General features: G+C 44.3%; 1 protein-coding gene across 1 annotated transcript in view; it reads right to left on the bottom strand.

Annotated features, from left to right (window-relative positions):
* The window catches only part of WDR49 (WD repeat domain 49), an 85,665-nt gene that overhangs the window by 43,818 nt on the left and 24,612 nt on the right, over positions 1-17,235 (bottom strand). The window contains exons 4-7 of the mRNA XM_075937882.2: positions 16,349-16,525; positions 14,900-15,077; positions 2,762-2,929; positions 2,119-2,267 (exon numbers count right to left, since the gene is read on the bottom strand). Of these exons, the coding sequence (XP_075793997.2) occupies positions 2,119-2,267; positions 2,762-2,929; positions 14,900-15,077; positions 16,349-16,525 (672 nt within the window). The remainder of the gene's footprint in view (positions 1-2,118; positions 2,268-2,761; positions 2,930-14,899; positions 15,078-16,348; positions 16,526-17,235) is intronic.

The following is a 17,235-nucleotide window of genomic DNA, read 5'->3' as shown; positions in this document are numbered from 1 at the left end:
TTTTGGATAGACATAGAGACTCAGATTACCATGCATTCATCAGAGTGAAATAGATTTATATTGATGCCAAGAACAACATGCACTGTTCTGTTTATAGCATAATGGTTTAGCAATTAAAGAAAACACAGTTTTAACACGCAAAGGAAAGGGGTACCTGTGATGCTTAATACTGGTCCTGGCCTAACTTATTCTGCTCAGGATTTGATCAGGAGACTCTTTCTTGCCTTTTTAATGACAAATCTGGATCACAGTCTCTAATGGGCATTAGAGATATGTTGACTGTGAAAATAAGTTAGGGACTGTTTACATTTAAAATGCTACAGTGGCACAGCTTCAGCTGTAGCGCTTTAGCATAGACACCACTTTCACAGATGGGATAGGCTATCCACCTCTCAGAACATAGACACTATCTCCCAGCAGGGGAGCAGACAGCTATTCTGGATTCCTGGGCAAGGTGAGGGGGGAGGCCCTGCACTCCCGGCGGGGCAAGGCTTTGGATGGGAGAAAGGTGGTCTGGTTTAGCCAGCCCGCAATGCTGCCTAGAGTGCACCACGTCATCCTCCCCAGCCCTTAGAGCCACCCAGAGCATGCTGGCCAGGAACCCCGCTCCCTTTCAAATACTAGGCCCTGGGACAGTTACCCCCTTTGCTCCTCCTCCAGTCAGCCGGCCTGCCATTGGCATAGGGAATCCACCTCCCTCAGAGGGGTAGCTAGGTTGACCTAAGAATTCACTCTTTGACCTAATGCAGTCTACATGGGGGCTTAGATCAGCTTAACTACATCACTCAGTAGTGTGGGTTTTTCACACTCCTGAGAGCTGGTCCACCCTAATTTTTCACTCACACACTATGGACCAGATTTTCAAACTTTTCACACCCAAACTGAGGTTATATTTTCAGAAGAGTTCTGCTCACAATTAGGCACCAAAATAAAGGGTCAGATTCTTTAAAAAGCTTCTCATGTTGGGTGTGGAGTTTTTTCAAAAATTTAATCTTGTCACAATGGGAGCTGCTGGTGTAACCCACACACCTAGTGGTTCACTGTTCCACGTAGTGACACAGACCACTTAATGGGGAGAGATAAGAATGAGAGCCAGCTGGCTTTATAGCTCAAGCTAGAGAGTAGGGGTGGGCAAAAGGGTCTCCACGGGTTGGATGCGGCCTACCAAGCAGGTTGATCCAGCCTGCTGAGGCCCTGCTTCTGCCCCACCTCCAGGCCAATTAGGGTCTGGGGTGGGGGAAGTGCACGCAGTTTCCTCCTCCATGACAGGAGCACGTAGCACATTGAATGCAGCGTGCTTCTGGCAGGGTGAGAGGAGATTTCAGGCACTTCCCCTGCCCCCAAGCCCTGATTGGCCTGGGGGTGGGAGGAGCCTGTGAAGTTTCCTCTGCTCTACCACCACCCTGTGAGGTGCACGCGGCACTCCATGCGCTCCTTGCAGGGCAGGAGGAGGCTTTGCATGCTCTCCTGCCTCCAGGCCAATCAGAGCTTGGGGGTGGGGGAGCATGTGAAGTCTCCTCCCGCCCTATGAAGTGCACGCAGCACTGTGAAGTACTCCGTGCTCCTTTCAGGGCGGAGGAAACTTCACACACTCCTCCTACCCCCAGGCCAATCAGGGCTTGTGGGCAGGGTAGTGCATGAAGTCTCCTCCCATCCTGCCAGGAGCACAGGACAGAGGAAACTTTGTGCGCTTCCCCCACCCCCAGGTCCTAATTGGCCAGGAGGTGGGGGGAGCATGTGAAGCCTCTTCCCTCCCTGCCAGGGGCATGGGTGCTTAGTGGGAAGGGGAGACAAAGGGGTTCCCCCACCCTCAGACCAATCATGGTCTGTAGGCAGGGAATGCCAGAAGCATCCTCACCCTGCCCTTTCCGGGGCAGCTCAGGGCCACTTCAAAAAATTCTGAAGTGGCACCCAGCCAAAAATTATTGCCTACCCCTGCTATAGAAGCTCCTTCACTAAGCTCCAGAGGTTCCATCTTTGACTCCCCCTGCAGGTACATCTCTAAAAACGCTCCCCTTGTGTGTGTGGAACTCGTGAAAATCTGGCCCTGCAGATCCAATTCTGTTTGCTAGTACAGGGACTGCGGGATTGGGCCCTAGAGGCAGTTTCTACATTTACCTTATCCTTCGAGAAGCTGAAAAGCTGTTTTCGTTCCATAATGAACTGAACAGCTATTACACTGGCTGAATGGCCTTGAAGAACTCCAGCAGGTTTCGATGTGACGTAGGGGTTCCAGAGGCAAACTCGGTGATTGATGCCAGCAGTAGCTGTTCACAATCACAAAACAAAATAGATTAAAACCAAAAGTGCTCTTGAAAGGGGATTTTATTTCAGTTAATAAGAAAGAAGCTGCCATCTCTCTGAAACACATGGTGATAATGGCTTTGATAAATGGGAGTGTGTGTGTTTATGTTTCAAGTGACTATGTGAGAGTAGTAGTGACGACAATAATTAATAATGCATAACAGCTTCCATTGTGATCCCATCTGCAGTTACTCAGAACTTCCCTAAACTTGCACTTTTTTAGCAGAAATTTCTCTTACACCCTTCCCCCAACTGACATGTCTTCCTCTTCATAAGCCAGAAATATAAAACATCCTGAGATAAATATAAAACACTAGGACACAGTCATTCACTTTTGCAGGCAATATGCAGACAAAGGAATAAAATGCCTATACATGAACACATACGGTCCTAAACCTTTTCTTGCCCCCTTATACTTTACTCTACAATATAAATTAGCAAGTTTTTTAAAACATACCAATTAAGTTGAGTCGAGAGTGGAAATCAAAAGCATTAATTCCCTGGGCGATGTCGAAGGATGTAGTTTTAAGATGAGGTTTTATTTTTTCTCTCCAAGCCAGCACCAATGTGTTAACATTACTGGTTGTACTGGAAATAAAGGCATCTAAAGAGGAGCTGTATGCAACTAATTGATGAAAGAAGAAAGAGAAAGCCTTTGAATTGATTTATTTTAATATAATCCAATCAGAGCTCGTTTTATAAAGAACAAGATATATAAAATCTAAGTCTAACTAAAAAACAACTTTTGAGGTCAGCGATGAAACTGACCTTGACTTCAAAGAGATTTGGATCAGGCCTGCAAGGCTCAATCCTGCAACATGCTGAGCATGCTGGCCCTGATCCAGGATTACTCACACATGTAAGTGTTTTGCTGGATTGCAGCCAGAGTTCTCAGCACATTTCAGGGATGAGTCCATAGATGACAATGACAAACAATATACAGTGTGGGTCTAATTGCAAGGTACTCAGTGGCTTCTTGAAGTTCAGTGATATTAGTGGGTGTTTGATACTTTGTAAATGGACAGATAGAATCTAACGGAAATGAGGTGAAAATAAATCACCCTGACTTGCTGATACAATGAAGTCTGATTGATATTTTTGGTATAGAGATTTAATGAACCATGCAGAACACTATATACTGGTAAACAGCTAACTCTCCATGCAACAATCTCTGGTGAACTACAGCGCTTTTCCATTGGGTTCTGATCCCTGAGCTCCACGGGGAGCTTATATATAAAACTGGTGACATAATATGGTCCCATGTTACTAGGTTAGTTATTCCTCATTCAAAAATAAGGAGGAGTCCTGTTGGCACCTTAGGCTATGTCTAGACTGCAAGCCTCTTTCAAAAGAGGCATTTTCGAAAGACACTTTCAAAAAAGAGCATCTAGACTACAACCAGTACTTTCGAAAAAGCAAGCCACTTTTTTGAAAGAGAGCACCCAGGCAGTCTGGATGCTCTCTTTTGAAAAAGCACAGCTTGCATTTCATAGCGCCTTTTTTCAAAAGAGCACTTTCAAAAAATAGCATTCTTTCTTGTAAAACAAGGTTTTCCGTGGTCGAAAAAACTGCCACGTTCTTTCGATTTACTGTCGACAGATTGTGGGAGCAGTCTAGATGCAGATAAAGATTTTTCGGAAAAAGGCTACTTTTTTCAAAAAATTCCTGTAGACTAGACACACCCATTAAGACTAAGGGATTTATTTGGACATAAAGTGGTCTTTACCCATGAAAATTTATGCTCAAATAAATTTGTTAGGCTATGTCTAGACAGTGGTGCTATTTCGAGATACCGGAAATATCCCAAAATAGCTATTCCATGTCTTTAAACGTGCCCACTATTTCAAAATAGTAGGCATGCTATTCCTACGTCCCTGTAACTCTCGTTCCATAAGGGTTAAGGGATTTGTCAGAATAGTGCTTTATTTTGACATTTGGTACTGTGTAGACAGTGCCAAATTTTGAAATAAATTATTGCAAAATTACCTCAAAATAAGCTATGCAATTTGCATAGTGCAAATTATGTAGCTTATTTCGAGGTAAGGGTACAGTATAGACACACTCTTAGCCTTTAAGGTGCCACAGAACTCCTCACTGTTTTTGCAGATACAGATTACTCCTCTGAGACTTAATCTTCATTCAGTAAGCAGTACTGAAATCTAAAGTCTACTTTATACAATAATTATTCCTACACAAACCCATGGTAACACTACAGCATAATTATTGTGTGATCAAAAAAGGCAACTATTGGGGAAATTACTTTGTTATATTTCCACTCTAAATTCAAATGAATTACAATTCTTGCTCTGCAATCCATCAGGAAAGACTAATTGGAAATCTGAAACTCAGAATGTTGCCCTAGGACTTGGACTTTTGTGAGAACAAGATGTACGTTTCAGGAGCATGTGATTTGCACAGTTTGTTACAAACTCATGTCTGACTAAACTGTATTGTAAATCAAGCTCCCTCAAGAATATTTGACTAAAAAAGCAAGGTTAAAGGAATTTCAATAATATCATAGTATGTGGCAAAAATAAAATGCTCATCTGCATGTAGAAGGAGAAAAGGGGAGGCGTGGTAAAGTGAGATAGAAAAAGCTTCTTAACATCAGACAACCAAAATATTGCCAAAAATATCTGAATCTGCACTGAAAAGAACGTCATTTTATTTCCAAATGTTTTGAAATGAGTATCTTTGTCTTTGGAAAGTGCTCTATAAAATATTTTCTAGGTCTAGATCCTTAGTTACTGTAAATTAGCATACCTCTACTGATTTATTTTATACCAAGTTCTAACTCCAAAGTGTTCTTACAACAAGCATGATGAACAATTTTTCCTATTCACAAACATGGAAAACCCTAATATTTCTCTCCGATATTATCAGAAAAATTAGGGATCTAGTATTAGACCTAATTAGATCAGTAAGCCATTGCACATGGAGAATACAGCCCCATAATAGTGGCAGTATCACAAATTAAAACAGATAAACATTGGACCCAGTGCTACCTCTGTTTTCTATTCTCATTGATGCACTTTTGGCTAGGGAATCCCTTTGTGTTCATCTTTGCAAACAGTGTCACGTGGCTGTCCATGGTTCAATAACTTTTGCAGAACCACAGCCAAGTGCATGATCCCATGGGACCAGCAAATTTAAGAAGAGTCAAAGATGCTTTGGAACTGCCACTCAGGACCTTGTGGATTTCACATTGTATGAAGATTCCTTTGTGGTCTGAGTCTCTCTGTTTCACCCTTTCAGCAACGGCAACAAGCCATACTGTGATTGGCTATCCTGCTCCCCAAGGCAACTACAGTTCATGTATGTGCTGCAAAAGCCAGGAAGAGTGAATTAGGGCTTGTTCAGATGGATTTTTTTTTAGGGTAAGAATCACTGAGTATGCTGAGCAAGCATTTCCCAACTCCTACCCCCATGCTCTGTGGCCACACAATATTATGTTACAGCCGCAAAGGGGCTTTGTGATGGGATGAAGCCATCCCTGGAGCAGCTTTCCCTTTCATCCAGCTCCCATGACTCACATTATGCTGGATTCTTCCCATTTTGCTCCCCTGTTTGTGAAGCGGGGAAGAGCCTGTCCACCCTTTCCTGGATCTACTATCCTTCCCACTAAAATATTACCTAACATTTCTGCCATTCAGCCATGCCCCTTCTCACCATTGTACTACCACCACAGTTTAAATACTCTGAGTACATTTCTTTATATTTTGTTCAGGAAGCTCAACAAATCCAAAATATTCCTTCCCATCAAGAAAGCAAGTAACATCTTTCACCTTTCCTTCTTTAGCACGTTTTTGAGACTATAGAAGAGATTGGTTTTCCAAGGCGCGAATGGCAGTTGGGCACCTTTATCACACTGAAAGTCCTAGGGGCCTAAAACTTGTACTTTTGAAAAAATCTACCCCCTCATGCCCAAGTGTGCTGTCAACAATTCCACTGACTTCAATGAGGGTTTGTCTGTGCTAGGACTATAGAATGGGGACCTTACATTCTGTTTTCCTCTCTCTATGATAACACCTTCTGTTCCATAGTAACACAGCTTGTCTTGCCACAAAATTATTCTGCTATTTAGGAAAAAATATCATTTTGCTATACTGTTTGCATCCTTCTCAGTGAATTAGAGCCCATTCCCATGAATGACAGACAAGAACACTTTTTCTTTCTTTGAAGTCTTCATGTAAGTTGATCTAATTCCATCTTTAAAAAAAGAAACACAAATACTATTTATACAGTAAAACTCCACTAGTCCGGCATCCAATAGTCCGGCACTCCTGATAGTCCGGCATCAAAATGGCAAGAGCCTAGTGAGTGAGCTTCGGCAAAAAATGAGTCACAAGGTAACAGCGGCAGCAGCTGAACTGAGCAAAAAGGGTAAAAAAGGGTATAAAAAACTAAAACATTACAGTATACTGTATACAGTATGTACAATAAAAAGGGTTAAGAACACTTTATATACAGTATATAATGTATACAGTATATATATAACCATCTTATAGTACCTCCTGATAGTCCGGCATATCTGATAATCCGGCACCACCTAGGTCCCATAGGTTCCGGATTATTGGAAGTCTACTGTATTTGCCTTTTATCTGTAATTCCAATACATTGAATGAACCATTTCCCTGTACTGTGAGTTTACCAAACCATTCCCTCCCCAAATCTGTAACCTTAGCCTCAGCAGACAAAGGACAAAGAGTAAAGGACATCTAAGGCTATGTCTATACTGCAGAGTTTTTCTGCATCCAGGGAACACATTTGCTCTTCGAAAATGTTTTTTGGAAGAGCAGACACACTTTTTTGGCATCCCTGTAAACCTCATTTTACGACAGGATGTTCTGAAAAAGGGTTTTTTTCTGACATTTGGCCCAGTGTAGACGGGCCAAATGTTGGAAAAGCCTCTTCTGAAAAAAGAAGTGGAAAAATCTATGCAAATTGTGGTTCGCAATTTGCATAGTTTTTTCCAGAAGAGCAGTGCAGTATAGAAAAAGTAAGTGACACTGACTATCTATAAAGTATTTAATCAGGGTCTCAGGTTCGATCTACTTTTACTAGCCATATTGTTTCCTCTGTTATTTTCCCTTCAACTTTAATACATTCTAGATCTCAAAGATCCAACATCATTTGGAAATGTTGAGCTTGTATTTATTCCCTCTGCTTCTCCTCCACCCCATCATGCTCCCCTTAATGTCTTCTTCCCTTGTGGTAACTCAAGTATGACTAGAAACTATCAATATTGCATTTCTTGTAGGTTTCTTTTAGTCTATCATCTCTCCTTCTGTATATGAACCACTTGGACAACTTATTTAAAGCCCATTAAGTATGCATAATTTCCTCCTCCAGCTACCTCCCCCTGATTAGTATTTCAAGGTTATTTAATACCACATCTGTGATACTCTCCATTCAAAATTATACATATTCAATCTGAGAAGAAAGAAAAAACTTTTCTGCAAAGATGGATTTACTTCTATTGCAGTGCTCCATGAGCGGTTCTGTAGGAAGGGCTTAGGTGATTTGTTTTTCTTGGAAAAGAAAAAGTAGACATGAATAATTCTGATGCTTGGATAAAATTATATGGATAATTCAGAATCCAGGGGAAAGTACTTGTATAGTAACCAACCAACCAGAGTAAAATTTATCCCTAAGTAAAACCAAGGGCAAAGACTACACACACCACATAAATCCTCAAAATAGGGATTCATGGTGCACTGACCTTGAGCTAGTCCTCTGCACAAGAGTGAATGTTCCTCATAAACCGTAGTATGGGCTTGATCCAAAGCTCTCTAAGTCAACGGGAGTCTATTAACTTCAATAGTCCTAATTAGCAAGACTAAAATAATTATTCTGTTTTGAACATCAAAACATGGAAGGGGTCTCAGTAAAATGAAAGCAGTTCCAGGAACCGCTCCAAAAAGAGTCTGAGATGCAACCTTAAAGATGGGTTGAACATATCAAATACAGGCAGTCCCCGGGTTACGTACAAGATAGGGACTGTAGGTTTGTTCTTAAGTTGAATCTGTATGTAAGTCGGAACTGGTGTCCAGATTCAGACACTGCTGAAACTGACCGCCAGTTCTGACTTACATACAGAATCAACTTAAGAACCCCAGGCGTCCCCAAGTCAGCTGCTGCTGAAACTGATCAGCAGCTGATTCCAGGAAGCCCGGGGCAGAGCAACTCTGCCTCGGGCTTCCTGTAGTCAGCGCTGGTCAGTTTCAGCAGAAGCTGACTTGGGGACGCCTGGGGCAGAGCAGCTGGGGTGCTGCCGGGTTGGTCCAGTAGTGCCCAGGGGCACTGCAGGACCAATCGGCAGTGCCCCAGCTGCTCTGCCCCAGAGTCCAAAACAAAAGCCTGGTCTGCTGGGGGGGGGGAGCACACTAGCTGCGCCCCCCCCCCCCAGCAGACCAGGGACACGGGGAGCAGAGCCGCAGCGGCAGCGGGGTGCAGCGCCTCTGAGGCTTTGCTCTGGCAAAGCCTCAGAGGCGAGGGACCCCGCCACGGCTGCGGCTTCAGTCTGGGTGCCTGTGGTCTGCTGGGGACGGTCCCCAGCAGACCACAGGCACCCTGACTGAAGCCGCAGCCGCGGGGGGGGGGGGGGTCCCGCGCCTTTGAGGCTTTGCCAGAGCAAAGCCTCAGAGGCGCGGGGAACCGCCGCTGCTGCCGCTTCAGTCAAAGCGGCAGCAGCGGCGGTTCCCCGCGCCTCTGAGGCTTTGCTCTGGCAAAGCCTCAGAGGCGCGGGACCCCCCCGCGGCTGCGGCTTCAGTCAGGGTGCCTGTGGTCTGCTGGGGACCGTCCCCAGCAGACCACAGGCACCGGGTCTCAAGGGGCAGCAGCAGCGGTTCCCGCGCTTCTGAGGCTTTGCTCTGGCAAAGCCTCAGAAGCGCGGGAACCCGCCCGGTGCCCCTGGTCTGCTGGAGACGGTCTCCAGCAGACCAGGGGCACCGGAGCAGCTTACGAACGGGGCTTTCTCGCCCCGACTTCCGGGGCGAGAAAGCTCCGTTCGTAAGTGCAGATCCGACGTAAGTCGGATCCGCGTAAGTCGGGGACTGCCTGTATGAAAAGCTTTGAATAGGTGTTCCAAAGAGCCTTTCTGATGGTGGTTTGTATGTCCTCAGGGATTGCAACAAGAAAGAGGAGCAATTATTTGGAGTTTGTCAGTGAGCACAAGACCAAGCGCATCAGCCTGAAAACAGAAAAAGGGAAATACAAGTTTATTACCAAGAGACCTAAGAAGTAGTAGGCCAGGAGATGGAAATGTAAACACTAGAGTTACTAATTGCATTGATGTAATACATCTGATTCAGAAAAATCCTGAAGTGCTTTTGCAAGCTATTCAAAGGGAATTGTTGGAGTTCGGGCACCTCAAGATTTAGGTCTGATGTACGTTGAGTTCAATGCAGTACACGACAACACTATGTAATAGTTCCGCACAGAAAAGGAAGAGAGATGAGGAAGAGTAACCCAAGAGTTACCTAGAGATATCATTCAGGTGTGTATAAACCATTTCATATTTAGCTAGAAGCCATTCTGTATAACAAAAGCCATTTCAGTTTCTTGTGTCTGCATGAGGGAGTGAACTGGCCTTCACTGAGGTGGGGAGAGGCCAAAGGGATGCGCTGTTGGAATGTGTTAATGAACTATTTTGAGCTGAAGCTCAAACTCCCTTTCAACCTGTTTCTTTCTCTGCTGATAGTAATTCCTCTTTGAAGTTCGCTTTGATTTCTTGCCCTGACGTCAGGTTTGTTTGGTTAAGGATATAAACTAGGATTGATTGTATTAGCCAGCCTTACTGGGCCCGGCTCTGCTGGGACCACGTTTGGCTCACTTTGATTTACTGATCAATAAAGCTATCTGTTTGTTAGCTGCCTAAACAGAGAGGAGCGTGTTTTTGCTTCGACAGGTGCCATCACAAGTCATACTGAAAATGGATTTAACACTCAGTGGGACAGGGCAGTGGAGCTCTTTACTTGTGCTGGGGGTTGCATTAGAGAGATGACATGGGCTAGTCATAAGGAGCTTGAGCTGGTTTGAGAGAATCTTTTGGAAAGCTCTTTTTGGCACTACTAGTTGGGCAGTTATCACATCTGCTCAAGTCTCCCCACCGCTAGCCCAACTGAGCACCTCAGGAAATCCATGTCATAGATCCTTTTGGATAAATAGATTGCCTTGATGGAGCATTAGGATCTGTGCCATAGCATGATGCATTTCTGCATGTGGATAGTGCAAAAAGTCCCACTAGACACCTCTAGGTGTTCTAAGTCTCAAACTGCATGACTGCTTACTTATCCAGAGTAAAAAAATGAGATATTACAGCTCAGAATGCAATAAAGTGAGTTTAATGGGATCCATTTGGAACTTGATCAGAATGTTGTTTTACTTCACTGCCTTTGTACTAAATGCTGAATTTGTGCAGCACTCTGAATGGGTATTCATTATAATACCCCACTGATATATCCTTCATGCTTCATGCATCCCACCTCAATAAAAGCAGACCTAAGTGCCTGATTTAGTGTTACTTAGATGGGTATACAAGCACATTTCACATTTCTTTCATTATTCATGTACAGTTAAAAACAAAAGCACTCAATCTCCTTGTGGGCCCAGTTGTGGCAGTTAGGTACAGACAGGCCTGAGTAGGAATCCTCACAGAGCCACACTGCACAGGGCTGTTCAGCAAGGCATTGAGCCTGGGGCAACACAGTTCCTAATTGTCTCCCCTACAGAGGGAGTGCGCACACTGCACAGCCTGCTCTCCCCCTAGCTCCAGCCCACTCCATGTGGTTAGTTGTAGGAGTGATGGCCAAGAGCTCTGCCTGATCCCTGCTCCGTTAGGGTGATGTCCAACCTGGGGTGCTTGGAGTAAGCAGTGTACCTGCCCCAGGCAGAGAGTGCAACCGCTCCTCACCCCAGAGTGCAAAACACACACGGGAAGCAAAGGGAAAGCTCTGCAGGAGAGAACGTGTTCCTAACAGCGCTGAGCTGTAGTAGAACACATAGCACAGGCTGTGCACTTACTAGTCCCAGCAGTGAAAAGGATCATCTAGGAGTAAACAATGTCTGGGCTACTATATTTGTAAAGACACTATGAAAAAGTTTTCCTGTTAACATGAAGTGACCAAGCTGATTTGACATGATAAAAATGCAGGATTTTCTTAGGGTAGGTACCAGAGCCAGACCTAGGACTGTGCTTTATTACTCACAGCCAAATTAGGACTGATTCATGGGAGAGTACCTGGGGAAAAGATATAGTGGAGCCACCCACTCCCTCCATCCTTCCAGCTCCTGAACAGGCATACCTACAGCTGCAGCCCCCAGGCACTTCCCTGGGTTTGAATAGTCTGGTCCATATAGCTGCTCAGAAGCAAACACAAGTGCCCAGAGGCCCTGATGTGTATGAATGCAAACTCTCCACCGTTTGAGCTACTGAAAGGGGCAAGGAATCCATGTAACCAAAATCTCACAAGCTGAAGTGAACAGGTATATTTGCAAGGATTTTGGGCCTGATTTTTATTTCTAGGAGTTGATAATGGTGTTTGTCTCCCAGAGGAAATCCCAGGTAATTTGCTTTGATTACACACACACACAGAAATTACTGAGTCAACTGGGCCTTCTCCCCATAGTCTGATTCCTTAGAGCAGTGGTTCTCAAAGTGTGGTCTGTAGACCATCTTGCAAGAGAGCTGTGCAAGCTTGGGGATCCTGTGCTGGCACTCCAACCCTGTACTCCTCCCCCAGCCCACAAGGCAGGAGCACTAGCTTGCCACTGCAGGACAGGGTGAACCTCATAGGCCAGATCTGGCTTCTGGGATAAGGAACTGGCTCCACACGCTGCCCCTCCCCCTGGCTGCAGGAAAGGGCAGTGCAGGAAAACGTTTATCTGGAGGCTTTCGACGCTGCTCCCATTGGCTGGAATCACAGCCAATGAGAGCAGTAAGGGGTGCTGCCAGGGAGCAGTGGGAGGCACAGAGCCAGGTAAGCACCCCCATCCACCATCCCCCTCATGCCCAGACCCCATCCCTCCATCCCTCTCACATACACCCCTCACTCCCAGCCCCACTTCTGCACACCCTCCCTCCATCCTAGACCTCCCATCCTCAGCCCACTCCTGCACCCAACCTCACTTCCAGACCTACCCATGCTCAGGCTCCTTCTGCACCTTACCTCCCAACCAAAACCTGCACCACCAACCCTCATGCACCCATTTTGTCATCATGGGTGTTTGGCTGGTGGTTCTCAGAAAGACTGTGTTGAGCAGGGTGGGCCATGTACCAAAAAGTTTGAGAACCACTGCCTTAGAGAAACCATAGCCACTGATTCCTTGGGAGTTTCTCATTTAAGATTCCAAGCACCCATGAATATTGTGCCTGACAACAGCAATTCTTCAGATTACCACATGCTTGGCCTCTTCCTGTGGGATTGGTGTCAGTCCTGAGAGGGGCCTGTTAAGCCAGCTGGCTGGGATATAGTATACTGTTATCCAAGCTACTTCTTCCATGGGACCAGTCTTATGCTAGGAACCTAGATTTCTGCATTCGTTGTCAGAATGTCCATCTTGTTGCTTTACTGCAGGGGGATCCAGTCGGTCTCCAATTGGGTGGGTTTTGAGAGGGCCAATCCATCCTTCAGGCACTAAGCTGTGGCAGGAACTCAGGAGAAACGGGACTCACCAGAATTGTACCAGTGAGTCACAGAAAATAGCCCCATTCAGCCCAAACTTTCGCCCTCAGGGTCTTTGACCAAGTAATCTTCCAGAGCCCCATTAGGGCACGGCAGTGAACCTCTAAAGCAGCAGTTCTTAGAACCACTAATGTTGTTGCAGTACCTGCTGCTCTTGTACTATTTATTTGATGATACCCTTCTTGTCCAGAGGATGCCTAATATCCTACTCCCAGCACCAGGCTGGGAAAGGCTAAGGCTGAATTTTAAACGAAGAAATTCATGGTATGGCAGAGTCCTCACTCAGGCTCCTCACCCGGGGACCCCTTTTTCAGCCACAAGTCAACTGGAGACCTTCTCTTATGCAATCAGCTTTGCCCTTTATCATCCATATTAATTTCCCTACCATCTTCTATTTACAGAGCTTTACTCCAGCAACTCTCCAACTGGCTGAGGCACACATTAAGCCAACTCTCTGACTCCTCCCCTTCTACTTACCTCTCTGGATGCCTTATCTAGCCCTCTGTGTAATGAGGCTGTTTCCCATTAGACCCTCAAGCTATGGGTTTGCTCAGCTATCTGCAATTGCCCCCTTTCAGCCAGGTTGTAGTGGCAGGGCTCTGGCTTAGCCCACTGTGGCTGTGTCTACATTGGCATGATCTTTTGCCAAAGCGGCCGCTTTTGCACAAAAACATGCTGCCTGTCTACACTGGCAGGAAGTTCTTGCGCAAGAACACTGATATTCTAATGTGTCAAATCAGTGATTCTAGCACAAGAACTATGATGTTCCCACTCAGGAATAAGCCCTCTTGCATAACTATTCTTGTGCAAGAGGCCAGTGTAGACAGGTAACATGAATTTCTTGCGCAAGAAAGCCTGATGGCTAAAATGGCCATCAGAGCTTTCTTGCACAAGAGAGCATCTACACTGGCACCGATGCTCTTACGCAAAAGTACATCTCTTGCACAAAGGCACATGCCAGTGTAGACGCTCTCTTGCGCAAATACTTTAACGCAAGAACTCTTGCATTAAAGAGTATTTGTGCAAGATCATGCCAATGTAGCATGATCACAGCCAGTCTGTCATAACAGACTCAAGCACAAATCATGCTCCATAAGTTGGGGTGTTCTAGTTCAACCCCAACTGACAACAAACATGATATGCTGGCTCCACTAAAGTCAACAGGAGCATTGATACAGATTTCAGTGGGGCCAAGATCACACCATGGCAAAAGTATTTAACCATACCATACGTGTAGCTTTCAAAGTAAATTCAAAATATGCACAATGCATAAACCATACACAGCAACTTCTGTTTCCCAGAGACCTCCCTGCCCTGACTTTTGGTCCTTTCTCCACCTCCCCCATTCTCTCCTGCCTTTTAAGGTGCTTAGCCAAAATGGCCTCAGCTGTAACTAATTAGCAAATTAGCTGATAAAGCCTCTCTGAGCTGCTTGTGACCCTGCCCAGAAATTAATCCCCCCTGTACTCCAGGCTGTTTCCTGTTTTGTGGGGGCCTGTCCAGAGATAACTACTGAGGTAGGGCTTCAGGCTCCTTTCCAAGGGGCACCACAAGGCCCATGTGCACCATCATACATCTCTGGACATAAAAAAGAATAAATATTATGAAGAGAACCAGGCTGAAATTTCACAGATACTAGCAACCATAACTGCTGCCCTCTACTCATCATGAGAGTTCAGGTGCAAAGATGAACTGTGTACAGCAGAAAGCCTTCAAGGGAAAAATAATTCTCCCATCATTACTGGTACTCATTACTATAGATACAGTACCAGTTTCCAGGTTAGATTCCCTAGACATGCAATTAGCAATGGCTTCTAAACGCAAGCAGTCCATGGGCTTTTACTAATGAACATAATTATGGCACACAGCATGGGATTTTTTTAAGCTTTCATTGCTGTTCAGATTCCTACCTTGTTTGACCCATTCTTTCCAATGAAGTTTATGCTTTAATGTATAGCAGCATTTGTGATACCCAGAGGCCAGCTCCTGCCAACTAATGGTCACTGTTGTTGCTTCCTCGCCTTCAGGAGAGCTAGCGGGTCTTTCAAACAAAGAGATCAGAGCAGCAGTAAAGGCAATGGCTTGCACCTGAGAAAGAAAACTTTTATTTAACAAAATAAAAGGGGGATTGTGATTTACCGACCCCCAAACCAAACACAGGCAGGGAGATGTTAAGATCATTCTCTGCCTGCTGACAGCAAATGCAGCCTGCTCATCTGGGAGAAATGTCAATTATGGAGTAACACACCCTCACCAGCTCTAGTTAATAAGGGCAAACCCAAGTATAAAGGGCAGGAGGAGGAAGGAGAAGAACTTGGAACTTCAAGGGATAACTTTCTGCCAGAACAGTACCATTAGTTTGCCTCTGAAAGACTCAAAATCCTTTAGAACTACAAGGAAGGAAGACAGAAATAGGATCCCTGAGGATGAAGTGCTTTGTGACCTGTTTATATTATGTTTATGAACTGTGCCTTTTTTCCCCTGTTGATTTGATTTAAGCCACTGTTGACTAAGCCAAGGACTGACCGAGGCTCTACGTACTGGGATTTATATAAGGTGGTGTCCATCACTTCTGACAGCAACGCAGCTAAACTGAATACAGCACAAAGCCTCTATCTTATTATAAATTCATAACCTGCAGATATTTGAGGTTCAGTATTATTGCTATGGCGATCTTTAATGAGGCTGCAGGGATTTACTTATAAGGAGAGATTAAAAGAGCTAACTGTGTATAGTTTGGCTATGTGACAAATAAGAGGGTGACAAATCTTAAACTAATTAGCAGGAGTACGCACATAGGCTGAAAAAAGACGGTTTAGTGCAACATAAGGCATATGACTGTGAGTAGTGGGGTGCAGCTAAAACAACTTATTCTGAAGAGCAGGAGAAACTCCTTAATAACAAAGCTGCAGCTTCAAATCTTTCAAGCTAGGAGGTCAGAATCACAATCCTGGACAAAAGAGTAGAAAATGACGAAAAGGGAATGATTCTACGCTGGCAGGCGGTGGCTTAAATACCCTGAGAGTCTTTCCTGGAGGTGATCATTAACACCTTTATAGCATTGCAATGATCTGTATGCTGCCTTTTCATATGTAACACTCCGCATAATGTAATTGTGTGCTGCTTCAATTTTTTAAAAATATTGTTGTTCACTTTAGAATTTTATCCACGAATGGGCCTGCTTTCTGACTTTATCAGTCCCTGCTTTGTTAAACTGTCATTATTATGCAGATAAATCCATGATGAAAATTCCATAACTACCTGACAAAATGATAAAAATAATACAATGCTATGATTCAGCTACTACTGAAAGTTATCTGCTGAGAAATAGGGAACTCTCTTATTTATACCATACTTGCCTGGCCAGAGACATCCCCCAATGTCAGAATAGCTTCATTTCCATCATGAGGGTTATACCAATAGTCCATACATATCACTGTTCCCAGCAGGCCATGCAGCCTGTACTGAAGAGACAATCCTTGCTCAGAATTCAGATCATAGAAACAGACCTCTTTGCTTGTAAAAGCAACAGCTATCTGAAGGAAAAAGAATGGAATTGGGGTGTTAAAACATTTCTAGGTTAAGCATTTAAAATATCCTTTTATGTAGAACATGTTATATGTAATCTGTTCTAATGAATTGGTCAAAATGTCACAACCAAAAATCTCCACTTATTTTCTTGAGTTTTACAACCTACATTTAAAACTCCTTTACATTCCCTTTCTGAATTCTAGCAATCAAATTGGCTGGAAGGAATGTTCATTTCAATAGTGAACTTTAAATTCAAAATTGCAACTTGTGAGATTATGTAAACCTGATGCTAAAAGTTTCTCTCCTCCAGCCAGGGCAGGTCGAAAAAAAGTATTAGGAAAGATTCAAAAGGATCCAAACTTCCTCTCAATAAAACTGTATTCGGGCTATTCCCAGCCAGGATAACATTCCTATATCCTGCACTAATCTGTGCCTAGGCCAAAGCAGAGAATCCTGGAGCCATAACTTTCTCTCTGAGCAAGTTCCACTTTATGCTGCACCACTAGGAGCTGAATGTAGCACGTGATCTGTCCCCACCAAGTAACCCATGTGTCCAAGCAAAACAACTTCTCCTTTTTTATATATCCGATACTTGCAACAAACTGAGCCAATGAACTATGAACCAAGGTTTATTTGCAAAAATGATCTAGTGTATCATTTTGACTAAAGATTAAATGTGAGAAAGTTACAGTGTTCTGACAATTCAGAAACTGAA

This window comes from Pelodiscus sinensis, chromosome 10, assembly GCF_052426305.1.
Source record: "Pelodiscus sinensis isolate ZL-2025 chromosome 10, ASM5242630v1, whole genome shotgun sequence".
Taxonomy (NCBI): Eukaryota; Metazoa; Chordata; order Testudines; family Trionychidae; genus Pelodiscus; species Pelodiscus sinensis.
This window is presented reverse-complemented; position numbering and strand designations above follow the sequence as displayed.